At 38.2% G+C, this 15,902-nt stretch overlaps 1 protein-coding gene across 1 annotated transcript; it reads right to left on the bottom strand.

Annotated features, from left to right (window-relative positions):
* Positions 1 to 3,879: 3,879 nt before the first annotated feature.
* LOC140275619 (uncharacterized) lies at positions 3,880 to 14,335 on the bottom strand. The gene is made up of 5 exons (XM_072371134.1): positions 13,559 to 14,335; positions 9,587 to 10,355; positions 8,230 to 8,480; positions 5,900 to 6,079; positions 3,880 to 4,089 (listed from the first exon to the last, which is right to left on the bottom strand). Exons 1-5 carry the CDS (start codon positions 14,333 to 14,335, stop codon positions 3,880 to 3,882), a joined length of 2,187 nt encoding a protein of 728 aa, XP_072227235.1.
* Between the last annotated feature and the right edge of the window lie 1,567 nt (positions 14,336 to 15,902).

Genomic DNA, 15,902 nt, shown 5'->3' with positions numbered 1-15,902 from the left:
GAAGCTGACGTCTAATAAAGAATAATGATGCAAACCAGCCACTCAAGTCTGGCAGTTTTAAAGTTCCTAAGAAACCAAATGAGATGTTGAAATGCTTTTATACAACATGCTGTCTTGAACTATAAAATAAACATTCAGTACATCATTGTCTGCCCCCAAGGTAACATAAAGTGTTCTTAATGTCCTGGAGAACTGTTTGAAAATGCTGAAGACTCATCCTGCACTTGTTGGAATACACTAACTTTTCATCCAATGATACCCTTCAACTTTGGCAGACTGGAGGGTTGGGCAGGCGATGCCAGATCACGCCACTAGAGCTGACCAATCAGGGAAGAGTATGCCTTTTGAGGGTGTGGGCAGCCTGTCTAACTTTGGTTTTAATTCTAAATGTTTTAAGGAGCAAAACGCACTCCGCATGCTGTTTCATGTGCACTTAAAAGGAAGTTGTTGTTGCAACTTTGAAAACAGGAGTGCATATTCAGAAACAAGATTGGTTATTTCTCTGTGTGGCTCACAAAAATATACCCTGTAGAGAGTCAGCAGCTGGACCCTTTTCACCACCTGTACACCAAATAAAACATCATTTTAAACATTTAATTAGCAATAATCTTGCACTCATATTATAGCATGAGCACTCATATCATAGTAGTGCGCTGTCATAAATCTCCTCCTCACGTTTTCCTGATGTGATGTGTCTCACAGCAAAACGTAAAATAGTTACGGAACAGAAGACTTTCATGCTGGTGAACAGTTTTTTTTTCATGCCACCCAGCATGATTTTCAAAAGGAAGTGTTTTAGTGGGACGTCTGATTCATGTTTCCATCCTGTTTTGTGTGTTTAGCCGAGGTGGTAGGATTCTGCAGCCAGTAATCTAGGAAAAGGATATTTTGATGCAATACGTTATAAAAATGTCTGTGTTAACACAAGTCGAAATGTTTTCCTGACCTGAACCAAGTAGTTTTGAATACGTAAAACAACAACATAAAAGCAACCCAACCCGCTGACCTGCAAATGGAGACTTTGCTGCCTCTTAAATGTGATGCAACAAAGGTTTTGTGACATCTTCACAAATCTTGGTCACATTGGATGTAGAGTTATTTTACTTTAGTTTTACTATAGAGTTATTTTTGTGTCCAGTCACAAGTAAAAACAGTAAGCATATTTATATGATATCAGAAGAAAACAAATTATTGTTACACTGACCAAAACATGAATTTTTAAAATGCATGTAGGCATATCAGTCTAACAGATGTACACAATTGAGCTTCTTAAATCCAGACACACCCAGGAGAAGTTATCGAGGATCAAATTACTCTTCATGTATTTGCCCAGCAAGACTCAAATGGGACATGGTGCTCTACACATGCTCTAGCTTTTGCAAAAACAGTAAAACATTAATAATACAGCCAAATTCACATAAAACTATTCTCCTTTATATATTTCTTAGTTTCTTTTGTCAGATGGCTAAATGCATAAAAAAAGTGTAACTAAAAATCAGTGTTAAAACTTTTAAGACCATTTTCAGGCTGTCACTCTGCTCTAATGAAATCCTGATTTAACAACTACAGCATCGTCTGACCAAATCACCATTCAATTACCTTAAAGACAACATTTGTGCAGGGAATTCAGCTACACTTGCATGTACGATGATTTCCCTCAAAAAGCGTTAGAAGTGGCAGAATGTCTTGAACATTTTCTTATACAGTCCACAGTGTCCATTCCTATGCAGGTAAATTGTTACAAAGATGGTCCAGTGGTCTTGTGAAATGGCCCAATTAAGCTGCACATCAACTGAACTATGCAATTAAACTTGGCTTTTTGTGACAATTTCTTGTGATATGATGACATATATGAATTCCATTTACTTACTGTACTGTGCTTTACACAATAAAGCAATGAGTTTATAGTTGTGTTGGAAATAATTAAATATTTTGAATAATTTTATTCAAAATCATTACATATTTACAATATTTACTCTCTCTTTCAAGTTTTACAACTCAGTTGATATTTTTTGGCTTACACACAGGGGATGAGCTGTTGAATGAACTCACTGTAATACTTGAATATATTTACAGCCAAAGACACAAGAATAGATATAACAAAGACTATGAAATGTTAAAATATACATCAAAGGCAAGGACAAGCAAGTCTTTATGTTGATAATTCATACTACCGTATTTCTCATTTTAACGTCACGATTAAGCTGACAAACGACACCATTTATTGGTAGAAGGAAGTGTGTAAAATGAAGTCCAAGTGACAAAACCAGAGCAAAACTTTCAAATAAATCTCACATACATTTGGCCCACTATTATGAGAGGAAACAGGAGCATAAATTCATCTGTTCCTTTACCTTGGCATTACGAAGAACCATTTTACAGATATCTATTGCTAAAAGGTGAAAATGTTGTGGCCCATATATTGAGAGACTTTATTATAATGAGAAGTTCAGATATTCCCTTTGATTACCAACAAAGAGAAGCAGTGTTGTCTGGGAATATGGTTAAAATAAGCAAATAAATAGGCCTTTTTTTTTTTTTTTTTTACCAAAGATGTGCTTTACAAACAAACACAAGGTTAAGTAGAGATTGAGAAAGTGCTATGTTCTTATTTACAATATGGTAAATATGATACATTCCTTTTAGGATCAAAAATAGACTATGGGATATAATTTACTTGTACAAAAAAGTGTTTTATTATAAAAACGTGAAATTGCAGCTAGCACAACATCAGTGGTGTTTTTTTTAGTTTTTTTTTTACTTCCGTAGCTTCTTTGAGCATATGCAAGTGTGTGTATGTGTTGGTGTGGTGCGACTCTGCCATGTGGTTTGAGCTGGTCAGAAATAGGCAGGATCAGGTCAGGTGTTCACCAGTAAATCCCACCATAAGCCATCGGTTGATGAGGAAACATTGGCAGGACCGCACTGACACGTTGAAGGCCAATTAACTTGATGCTGTTAGGTGGCTTCTTGCCGTAACGTGTCACATCTGACATTAAACCTTCTTGGTGTTATGTAACAACCCTTTGACAGTCATCCACTTGAAGACAGAGGATATTTACAGTTTAAAACACATTCAGTCCTGCATTGATAAAGTGCAACATTTGCTAGAACACATACACCATGCATTTAATCTTTTAAATGCCACAAAAGCATTTTTCTTTCTACAAAAAGCCTGCAGCAGCGTTTCAATATGAAATACTATTATAATGTGCAAATCAACATTAGTACGTTGTGCTATCACCATGTCAAACTTGACCTGCACTGTAAAAAAAAACAAATAAAGTCCTGCAACAATGTCATAGCTACTCAGTTGCTGATGTGGTTTTTTCTCTCGTTTCTTTTAGTATCCCTTTCACCTTCTTGTAATGTTTATGTTGATCACAGCAAGCTAGTTAATGACAACCAACATGATCACAAACTGTTCTTGTGAAGGGAAATCCTATTATATGTGTTGGATTCCCCTGTGCAACTGCACTCATGACCAAACAGGCAGAAAATCCAAAGCTTCGTGCTCTTTGGAGCTTTCAAAACTGTCCTGCGTAGAGCGTGGAAGTTACGGTGTAGGTGGAGAAGGCAGAAAGATCAGACAGGAATGGCAAAAAATAAAGATAAAAATAAAAAATGGAAAAAAAAGAGGATCTGAGAAAAAGCAGCATAACTCCTTGCTCTGCCAGTCACCCATGAACGGGCTTGGGTTACTTAAGTTCTGTAGACTAGAAGGTTGAAAAACCAGAGAAAAAAATGGTTGTTGCCTCTTCCTTGATGCGTGAACAAATTGTATGTCTGCTCTCCATCTATTTTTGACACAGGCATTTAATCACATGATCCTACAGCCTTGCCTCTGAGAATTCAGCTTCTTTTTCACCCCTGCTATCTTTAGTGGCAGGGGTCAAAAGGAAGCTCAGTGAGCCCTCCGTGGAGCTCCACCCATTCTTCGGACCATGACATGACATCACCGACTAAGTGGCTTCCACACGTCGCCTGTGCATGGATTTCATTGGCTGTTAGGACTCTGGACCAGAACTGGAGATCTGACATCTCTCCTGTGAAGGACTGAGTGATGTCGAATCGGCCTCCCATTGTGTCCTGTAGAAAGAGATTAATAAATTGTCAAGATTTAAATTATGGATTGAAACTAATCTTAAACTGATAGGTGACAAAAAAGAAGAAAATAACTTGACAAATATAAAGTTAAAATTGTAGTTGGCAAGAAGCTGATTTGTCACTTGAGTATAGTTAAGTCTAATCAAGGTCAACATTATGGTTAGGATTAACAAGTGATTCTTTGCTTCATCCTAATTGTGATAACACATTATTACACCCATAGTTTTAGTTCAATCTGGCTGTTGCCTCTAACAGCTTTGAAAGTAAAACCTGTTTCTAGAAAAATTGGTAAAGTTTATCATTTCTCTAATGAAATTATTTAATTATTTTTAACAAAACCCTTAACCTGTAAATTCTTATTGCATTTGAACCTTTAGTTAAAAGATATAACAACAAAGGACATATCAGCAGTGTCCTCACAATCCAGTGTCCTGATTGTATATAGAAGATACAATATAAACAATTTTGAAATTTGCAACGCATTGACAAAGTTTGTATATAAACAAGTTTTACATTGTGTAACATAAATCTTTCTTTTAATGAACTTCTTTTAATCATTTGGGAACCAAGTATACTAATTGTTGCAGTTTAAAGAAGGATCCACATTAGACAGGATCACTGTCTGATCCTCCTCTTTATGCTGATCTGGACTCCAGGCAGGCCAGTCAAGTACACACACTGTGTTTATGAGGCCACACAGCTGGAAGCTATACAGAATGAGGTCTGGCACTGTCCTGCTGAAACAACCATGGACCTCCTGGTAAAATACATTACCTTGATGGTAGCATATTTCTTGCATAAATTCCAATATACAGTATGCCTCTGCATCAATGGCACCTTCACATATATGAACTAATTCATTCATCAACATCAATGCACCCCATATCGTATCGTACAGTATCATATCGTATCGTATGATATGATATCACGTCATATGACATCACATTGTATCATAACGTATCGTATCGCATCGTATCGTATCGTATGATATGATATCATGTCATATGACATCACATTGTATCATATCGTATCGTATCGCATCGCATCGCATCGCATCGTATCGCATCGCATCGTATTGTATCGTATGATATGATATCATGTCATATGACATCACATTGTATCATATCGTATCATCAGACGCCGACTTTTGAACCTTTCTTTGTTAACATTTTGGATGATCTTTTTTGCCTTTCGCACGCATCATAAAACATCAGTTTATGCTCAAGGCAGCTGAATTGTGGACTCGGGAGACCACAAACTACATGTCCACAGTTTTTCTGTCTATCTGAGATGAGCCCAAAGTTACCTCGTGTCATATAGGTTCAGGTTACATTTCTGTTCTGAGATGGATTCCATGGCCTTACACATTGAGATATCCTCAGACTTTCTGAATCTGTTCACAATATTATGAACCACGGTGGAGAAATAGAAATATAATCTACTTTTGCATAGAAAAATACAATATTTTTTGGAAGGTATTGATGATTTTCTGATGGGGTTTGGCATAAAGTGGTAAGCCATGATCCATTCTTGTTTAGGACAACTAAGCCTTGGGTGGATGCTCCTTATATACCCAAACCTGACTCCCTCACCTGTCACTGGTTAATCTGCTGCTGAAAGAATTTTCCATCAAATTCTACATTTGTTATTCCAAATCCAATGAATCTGAATGAGTGAAGACCCAAAAATTATTAGATTTTACATGTCTCTTAAATGGAGATTCAAATGCATAAAAGATGATCTTTATTTTTTCTGGTAATAGGGTTTGTATAAAGTATTCTTTATTTCTTACCTGCTCCTGGCCCAGGATGAAGATCCCTCCTGGTTTGATTGGGTGCCAGGCTGACAGGTTTTGCCCAGAGCCCTTCTTCACTCCATCTTGGTAGGCCTCCCAAACACCATCGCGTGTTGACCACGTTATACAAACATGATGCCACTTCCCATCCGTTATGGTGATGGGCAACGTCACCGCCTAAACACAAACGAGGAGAGAAAGAGAGATATACTACCACTGATTCAGAAAGAAACAGTCGACGTCACTGTTCTTTCCTGTCTTTAAACAGTCTCTTATACATCTACATCGAGTCAGAAAGTCAGTCCCAGAAAGGGTAATGGAATGATCTAGGTCTGACAAGTTTCTTTCAGCTTAGGGGGAAAATAAACTAAAAGGTTTGACTCCATCCAGATCTCTAAGAACTCAGGTCAGGTCATTTGAGTATCCACAAGCCCTACATGCATATGCTCATGTCAGGGAAGTACATTTTTACAATATGAGAATATCTACTCAAGGCCAGTTTAAACCCCAAAAATGAATTAAAAACTGAGATTACTGTGCAAGATCATTTAACTGTGTCATTGATCAGTTTGATGACAGCCAAGTTTGAGACTCACAGATGACAAACATGACAGTTTATCCCTCCTGGTGTCTCCTGCAGACAATTAGGTCAATCAGTTCGAGACAATAACAAGATTAATTGCTTTGTGGACTGCTTTGTTGAGTTCACTGCACACAGTACTGGGGCAAGGAAAGGAAAGGAAAAAGACAACCATCTGTCCTCCACTCAGAGGAAAAGGTATCAGAAAAAAAAAAGATTACAAGGCTAATAGACTCATTTATTTCTTTGTATGTCAGCAATTTGTATAGTAAATGTCAATTAAACTGGGTCATTTTAGACTGTGGACATCTCCTGTTCAATCATTGCTTTCTGATAAGCAATTACAAAAACTTAAAATACATGAATGTATCACAGAGCTGCTGCACTAAAACCTAAGTCCCTGGATGGTATACAGCTACAAAGCAGTTCTACAGTGATAATACTAATAATGTAATATTTACTTCAGTGAAACTGTTATGATGGCCTGTTGGGGCTATTGTAGGTAAAAGAAAAATATAGGTCTGAAGCTGTTGTGAAAGATGAAAATGAATAAAAAATGTCTGATTTTGAAAAATAACTTCAGAATTACAAAAGGAAAGATCAAAACCTGACAACATATTTTTTTTTCTATATTTTGTTTCTCAATGAAACACATTGCTTTGTTTTGTACGGTTAGATCAACATGTGTTGTCCCCAATTCTCTCTTCATTATGTGAGTGTGTCTGATTGAGAAAAATATGTGAACTTTGCAGAAACTAGCCACGTTTAAAAAGGTGTTGAAAGTTTAGACCATTTAACATACATTACATTTGGTCGGTGACAAACTCAAAATAGGCTTTGCAATCTGATTTAGTAATGACTGAATACTTCACAATTTAGCCACAAATCCAGATGTTGAAGATGCATAGCTGTGAATTTGGTCTGTTCAGATAAAAACAACCTACTGCCTCAGATGTAGTGAATGCTTTTGTACATCAGGATCTATAATAAATTGGACAAACGCAACAGCAGTGATGGTTAACATCCAAAGCAAATTCAAAAATGATTTGTACAAAGGCAGGCCATGCTGTCATAGCATCTCCTAACTGTTTGCATTTATTCCATATTCTTATTTTTGTGTCCTTATCACTTGAAATGATTCCCTTTTAGAGACATAACTCACATTTTTTCAGATTGTTAATTTATCTCACTGACTTTCTGGAGTCCAGATAGTGGGGAAGATGTTTTATTTTAGCTGGTTTTGTGTGGTAAAATGCTGTTTATTGTGGTGTGATTGTGTGGTTCACTGCCTTGTTTAACAATGTGCGTAAACTAGTTGTGTAAACCAGTAAAACTGGGTTCCTTGTCATGGCACTGATGTACGTTTCAGTGTGTAAATATTTTTAGGTAATGCTGTAAATTACATTTTATTTTATGATGACAGATACATATTTCATGCATGTTATAGAAATCTAACTGTTTACCAATCTTCCCATTTTTTAATCATACTTTTGATAGTTTATTTACTGTAAACTTTATTTTCTACTATTTTGTTTTTTTTCTTCTAACAAAATTATACTATTTGTATTTTTCAATGGCTGGGTAAAACAACCCATAAACCCTTTCACAAGTAGACATGTCCTGCCCCTGAATTTCAACAAAAACTTTTTCACAGTATTTAGGTCACAAGGGGTTGTGGCATGAGAACAAGCTGGCCCAAATCAGATGGTGCAGGTTTGTATATATGATAACAATGCATTGCCTTCACCTTGTCATTAATTAGCAGCTCCATTGGGTTGCTGCCCCATTCGATAAGCACCAGCTCATTAGCTTGCCCAGGCACAGCATAGGAGATGGGGGTGCCGAGGCCTGGACCTTCCCCTGGCTTCAGCCATAGACAGATGGTCATGGCGAAGATCTCGCTGACCACCGTCCGTTTCATCCTGGCGTACATGTAATTAGTCCTCATGGGGAAGTCGAGCAGGAAAGCGCTGGGACTCTTAAGCTTCTTGTGGTTTCCTGGTGAGAAAGAGAAAAAGTTTAGATTCAAGCCATTCATTTCAAAGAGCACACCCATCACTTGTCTGTTATGTACTCGACACTGCTGTTGGTGGTTTACTTTTCATTTAGCTTTTTGTGACCAGCCTCATGAGTCATTGTAGCTTGTGTCTGCTTTACCTACAACACATCTGAGACAGGATTTTCTTCTTGTGCCAGGTTTTTTTACTGTTACAAGCTAAATGATCAAAATAGTGATTTGAACTTTAACTTTTGAATTGTAAAACAACAATGCAATTCAAAATAGAAGAACTGATTAACAATTAAATACCATGATTCCTATTAGAATAAGCAGCATTTTAACCTTTTAACACTAAGATTAGCACATGTATGTTGACTTTTTTAAATGTAGGTAAACCTGCTAAGCAAGAGATATTTGACTCTTTTGCGTTTGTCAATGGATGATTTGCCACCTTTCATTTTTCACACTGGTGTGTCATGCACTGTGTAACAAATAACAAATAGCTTGAGACTGTAACCATGTTACAGTGGTTACTATATAGTTTGCTTATGTCTTTTTAAAGATAAGAAATTAAATTGTGAACTTGGCGAAATGATTCCTCTCCTCACCTTGATTTTTGGAGTAAATTTCCGCAGTAAATATGCAAAAATAAATTATACTTAAAGCAGAAAGCTCCTAACTGCACAGAAGAGACTCAAGAGCATGCATGACCAGACCTGCTACCACAATGCAAAGCAAAAAAGATAAGGAGTTTTACCTTGTATCTCAAAGCAATAGGTGTTTCTAGCTTTATGTATGTCCAAAGTCTTAAAATATCGAACCTTTGGCAATACAGCAATGGACCACAGTAAGCTGATTTCACCAACAAAACGAAATATGGAGTAATTATTTTTGATGGTAGCACAAGAAAGTGCTACCACAAATGTTATCAGGGTAAGGACAAATTAAAGGTCTCATAACAAATAATAATAACAAATCTGTTAACAAAGTCACATTAAGGGGACCTGACTTCTTTTTTGGGACAAAAATCAAGTCCTCTGTACATAAGCAATTAAACTTAAGTATGAAAACTTATTTTAAGGTAAGGGTGTGCATGTGTTTATACCATGGTCATTGCTGTGGTGTAGTTGGTTGAAAACTGTTTCCAGCTTGCTGTGCCCGGCGCCTCGCAGATTGCTCTCCTTGCTGCTATGAGGCAGCCGACTTGGATGATGATCATTGCCATGATGGTTATTATGGTAGTCATTTCCATGGTGGTCATCGTGGTGATCGTCATGGTGGTCATCACGGTGGTCATCATGGTGTCCAGGTCCATGGTGATCGTCATGGGGACTGCTGCCATGGTTATCATCGTGGTGGTCATCATGATGGTCATTGTGATGGTCATCATGGTGGCTGCGTTGATGGTTGCCATAGTGTCCATAATGCCAACTGTGGTGCCTGTCGTGGTGGTTATCATAATGGTGATCGTCATGCCGATTGTGGTGACTGCTCTGATGTGTGTATCTGGGGCTGCCGTGATTGTTGCTGTAGTGGCTGTTATGGTGGTCTTCATGATGACCTGTGTCGTGGTGGTCATCGTGGTGGTCATCGTGGTGGTCATCGTGGTGGTCGTCATGATGACCAGTGCCATGATGGTCATCATGATGGTCATCGTGGTGGTCATCGTGATGGTCATCATGATGGTCATCATGGTGGCCGGGGCCGTGGTGGTCGTCGTGATGGTCATCATGATTATCTCCGTGGTGGTCGTTATGGTGACCGTATTCACGGTGATCTCTGTAGTATGTGTGCAACTGGTCTTCAAGGGCATTGATCTTTCGCTGGAGGAGTTCTCTCAGGGAACTTGAGTAGGAACTGGAAGAATTCCTGGCCTGTGGACACATAGAACACTTAATAACCAAAAATCATTGTAGCAAGCTGCATACAGAGGAGACATCAGTCCCTTAATCTTCTGGACTGAGAAACTTAGATATTTAACACTCAAAAACCCTACCATTGCAAAATTCTTTTAACAGATTACACAAGAATACTTACGACCATTATGAATGGTTATTATTTTTAATCCTCATTGCCATCATTAGTGTCATCAATGACAGTGCTAAGTAATTCATTTGTTCATTCATTCATACATTTGTTTTTATTCAACAGATAGATGTTCTGGATTTGTAAAATATAGTAATAATATCAACATACCAAAAAAACAAAAAACAAATTGTTGCATCTTTGAACATTGCTGCGTTCAATTTCAGATATGATTTCACTTTCACCTAAAAGTGCTTTGTTTTCGTTTGTTATAGCTACTGCAGAGAAGGCCAGGAGATAGATCTATTGTGTTACTTCCATGTCAAGAAGTAATGTCACATTTCACGAACTGAGCTGGAAGCTATTTCTTTAGACCAGACCAAAGGGCCGGCAGTCCAGAAATTTCAATCAGGAAGAATTGTAGTATGACATTTAAAGTTGCAGTGGGGAAAGTTTTCACCCCTCCCTTCACTTTCTCCATCCTCTTCTCTCCCTCACTCATCCTTATCTTCCTCACCAGTAAATCCGGCTTTGTTCCCTGCCAGCACACGCCACGATTAATAGCCTCGTCAGGGAGGATGAAACTAATTGAAAGTGAGGCTGGCTAGCGCCCTTCGGTGCATGACTAGAAGCTGGTGGTGTAGACATCTTGTTAGAGGAGGGAGTGACGGAGGACAAATCCTGGCTTCTCTTATTTTTTTTTGCACCTTTAAGGGAGATTGAAGAGTGCAGCAGAGTGTAGTCTGAGACCACCTGGACCAATTATAAGGCTTTCACAGGCCTGTAAACAGCAAGGTTTTGTAATGTAATACAATGAGTCATGAATGATGGCAGAAGTATGGCTTTTCAGATGCTCTTCTCTGTTATAAGATAATGCATAATTTCTACAAATAGAAAAGACAAAATGTCTGAAAAGTAGCAACAAAATTTCCCATTTGACAAAGATTCAATTTAAAGGTGAAAGATTTCTATTGGTTATGAGGCTCCCAAAGTTTCTTGGTCGTCCACCTTTGAAATAGCAGAATACCATCAGCTCATTGATAGCCAAAACAGACAAAATTAGAGTTGAAACAACTCGGACATCAGAAATTTTCAACAGTACTGATATTAGCTTTGTAGGTGGCGTGTGTCTTTACGGTGACAAGTGGGTGGTTTGTGAGAGACATGTTGACTCCAGCTGAATGTTACATTTTTGTGGTGTTAAATCACAACTGAACAAAATATTCACGTGTGGTTAATGAGGAAAGCATCATTCTAAAGAACAGAACACATAAATAACCAAAGAATGAATAATGTATTTGGAAATTCCACGGATCTCGTTAGCAGAGGACATTGCATGCTGCTGAGATTGTGACCCTCAGCATAATAAAGCTTTGAAAGGCTTTAGTCTTGCTGCAACCCATCTTATAAATATAATATGGATAATTTCAATACATTTTGTGCTGTACATTCCTTCCCGTTTATCCTTCACACTAGACATATCCCCATGATTTTTTAGAAGTGTAAGAGAATAACATGACTTAATATAATAATAACATGAATAATTATTTTTCTTGCATGAGTTTTATAAGCTGCTACAAATGAGAAATTCTTAAGATTGTTTCAGGTCACATATATTTGCTCATAAAATGGACAATTTTCTAAAAAAATCAAGTGGAGCGGGACTGAGGTGGGCAGAAATAACTTAAATTGTACAATATGTCACAACAAAATGTGTAATAGGCCCATTTGTTCACGTCTTAACATCGCAGTGTTAATACAGGTGCTTGAATTGTGAGAAAGTACAGGTGATGTGATGTCAAATTGTAAAAATGTATTTATTGATATCGATATTTATTCCAAACCTTGTACTAATGAAGAACTTACATTTTTCACATATGTCTACACCTAACCTAGACCGAATGAAGATGCAGACATGCAGCATTTTTAAGCTTTTTTGGAATATTAAAATTTTTGATCATGCACAACACTTTTACATCATGCAAAACATATGTATGTTATGATTCTAAACGGCTAACAAAATTATGTAATGATTTTTTTAACCCAGAGAATGGAACAGTTTTGTGCTACGTTTTGTGCAGTGGCCTAACGTAGCTTATACATATTCTGGAGTGAGACTGCATTGCCTTTAAATATGCATGTCGTTGTCATAAACTTAGATGGTTCGAAAAAAATTGTTGATATAATTTCATGCATTTACTTAGAAAAATCCAACTTTCTCCACCAACACTATGTGCAGCAAATCACTGTTTACTTTTACTGCATTTTACACTTGTCTTAGATAATCAGTAAGATTTAACTGATTCACACAGACATGGTGTAAATATAATTTTAGATCAACAGTCCTCTACATCCCTGTGTGCATGACTCAAAGGGAACAAGCAAGATAATGAAACACTCTTAACACTTTGTTATAAAGAAAATAAAGTACTGGAGTCATTTGGAGTAAAAGTAGGTCAACACAGCTGTCCAAGCTGTTCCTACACCAATTAATAGACTATGTAAGTAAATTTCCTACTCATTGACATAGGACTGCGCCAGCAGCAGACGTTATGCCACAGAGACTGTTAAATATCACCACTGAAAGATAAATAAGCTTTTTATGATATGTCCATGTGACCAGGTTAAGGAGCAAAAAGCAACTGTTTGGTAGTTTAGTGTGGATTAGGGTTTGAGGTAGAATAAGCACTTTAATGTCAGAGGATTTTTGTGATGGTTATGATGACATCCATTATCTATCCATTCATTCTCCCCGACCTCCTCTCTAAAAGTACTCAATTTCTATGTGACATAGACTTAAATGCTCCTTAATGGTCACTTTAAAGTGATTGACAAACACTGGCTATGAGTTAAATGTCTTTTGGGGTCTTAGACATATAATGGTGTCTCGAACAACCACCAGAGATTGCTTAGAAATAGATAACTCTGTAAAAGGTTTATAGTGGAGTTGGTAAAAAGGTAAAGGTGAAAAATTTGAACTATTGTTCTATAATCATTTTAATCCTCACAAGTAACAGTAGAAAATAAGTGTAATTCTTTATGGTCAACTTACCTGCAAGTTCTCCAGCCTCTCCTTCAATGTCTGTAGTGTCTTTCCAGTCTGTTCTGGAGAGAAGGAGCTGTGTTTACTATATGATGAGCCTTTCCGGTGGTGGGGGTCCGGCCTGTGGCTGCCGTGGGAGTAGTGATGATCCCCGCTGTGGTGTGTTGTGGGCCCATGGTGCAATGAAGATGGCCCATTATGGTTACCATGTCCACCGCGTCCATGGTGGTCATCGTGGTGGTTGTCATGCTTGTCGTGATGGTTGTTATGGCTGTTGTCATGATGGTTGTCATGATGATTGTCAAGGTGGCTGTCTTGATGACCAGTGCTATGATGACCCCCAAAGCCCTCACACAAGGTGAGCTTGGCAGTCAGCTCTCTGATGGTCTCCCGCTGGTCCAGGATGGTTTCCTTCTGCCTCACAAGGCTTTCGCGCAGGTGCAAGATAGTGGCTTTAGCCTCGTCGGACATCATGCCTCGACGGCTGCCGCCACTGTGGTCATTATTGTTGCTGTTACTGCTTGGTCCATGGGGCACGCTGGGTGGTGAATAGCAGCTAGGGTCTGCCTCTGGAGGAATGGGTGTACAAACAAATTTGGGACTAATACCATAGTCATATTCTATACCAGGTAAACTACCTGCTGCTGCAGCACATGACAGGAAATAATAAAAAATTAGCGAGCGTACGGGGAAAAGGGGGAGAACAATCCCCAGAGAGGGTCCAACCCATTGTTGATGCCTTGCAAGTGAAGGCATGAGGCTCAGACGGATGTCGTCTCTTACCATATTTGGTAGGAGGGCAAGCAATTCCTTGACAACTGACAGTTTTCCCAAGGTTTAGCTTTGTTGTGAAGAAAACCATGAATGGAGGTCATTTGCTTTAGATTGAGGGGTATCGAGGCAAAGCATGTCAACAAACAAACTGTAGTTGAAATCTCCTCTCAGAAAGCATAAAAGAGCATATGTAACAAACTTAAAGAAACTACTCCGAAGGCACACAAAGACTGCTGCCAAACTCTTGATCTGTTTGCCTTCAAGACAACCTTTCAAAATCAGGCAAAGTTTCTTGGCTTCATAGCAAGTTAACAGGCAGTGAGAGCTCAGCAGATGTGTCCTGATGGGCACTCCCACCGTCTTGAGGATAAGGTGTTGGGCCACTGCCAGACAAGTAATCAGTCTTGGCTCCAAGGATTTCCTGTTTTCAACAGTTGAGTATAATCCTTTTAACTTCGGCTTCTAACTATCCATCAAATCCAAGAGTGCTTTTACCTATTGCACACACAAAGAAAGGAGATAAGTGAGAAGACATCAAGATGAATAACATTTGTATAACATATTGTTATTTCCAGTTTGATACATTCTGAATTTAACTTGCAGTCAGTGAGAACAATAACAACAATATATAGATCATATAGAAAAAAATATTGTTCATCTCGTCACGAAGGAATAAATTGTGACATGGTAAGGGAATAAAAAGATTGACTGTAATAGAAGAGGATCTGGGTCATAACCAAATTACATGATGATAAATAGCTGTATGAAATTCTGGTACTATATATAGGTAAACAGAAGTGTACATAAACAACAATAAATAGACAGAGAATGTATTAGTGAGAGCTGCATCTCAAATAATTCAGCTCCAGTTATCAAATTCACTCCTGCAGGTCATTAGCATTCCCTTTTGTACAACATCAGTGACATGCAGACAGGTGGGGGGTCCTTAAGGCCACAAGAGGCCACAGTATAATCAGATAACAGATAATTAATCTGCACTCAAAGTCCATAAAGTCCAATGATTCACATAAAACGTGTGCATGCCTTTGGAGCACAGTCTCTCCCACCAGTGTCTCATGAATCGCTGTTAAAGCTAGTTAAAGGTAGAAGGTAGCACAGCGAGGAGAGAGACTCAGAGTCAAAGTGAAGGGTTCTCAGCAATGACAATCCAGAGCCACAATTAATGTTCGTTGTTGGAACTGTTTGCATTTTACAACAAATCCCCTGATCAAAGCAACCAAACAGATGTGATCCCTATTAAAGGGATTTGGTAATACCCTTTAATGGGAGCATCCTCTAAACGACCACGCCTTCATGTGTGGGAGAGGGAAGTATAATTTATTTGAGTGCTTTAACATCAAAGTTTTCATCATTTTCAACCGTTTCCTTTAACAGTTTGCAATGTTCTCCTAAGGAGGAAGGTCAGGGACTGCAGTCACATACACTGCTTTCAACCATGGGACAAGAAATTGATTCTATCTGTCAATTTGTTAATGACAAGACAACACTACTAAAACACTTTAGTTATTATTTGGTAGGGTTTAGGCAATAATATTACTTGTTTGGAGTTAGAGAATGC

This window comes from Leuresthes tenuis, unplaced genomic scaffold (assembly GCF_036924035.1).
Source record: "Leuresthes tenuis unplaced genomic scaffold, fLeuTen1.0.hap1 SCAF_18, whole genome shotgun sequence".
In the NCBI taxonomy this organism is placed as follows: domain Eukaryota; kingdom Metazoa; phylum Chordata; class Actinopteri; order Atheriniformes; family Atherinopsidae; genus Leuresthes; species Leuresthes tenuis.
Note: the sequence above shows the minus strand (reverse complement) of the source record. Positions and strands in the feature narration are given on the sequence as shown.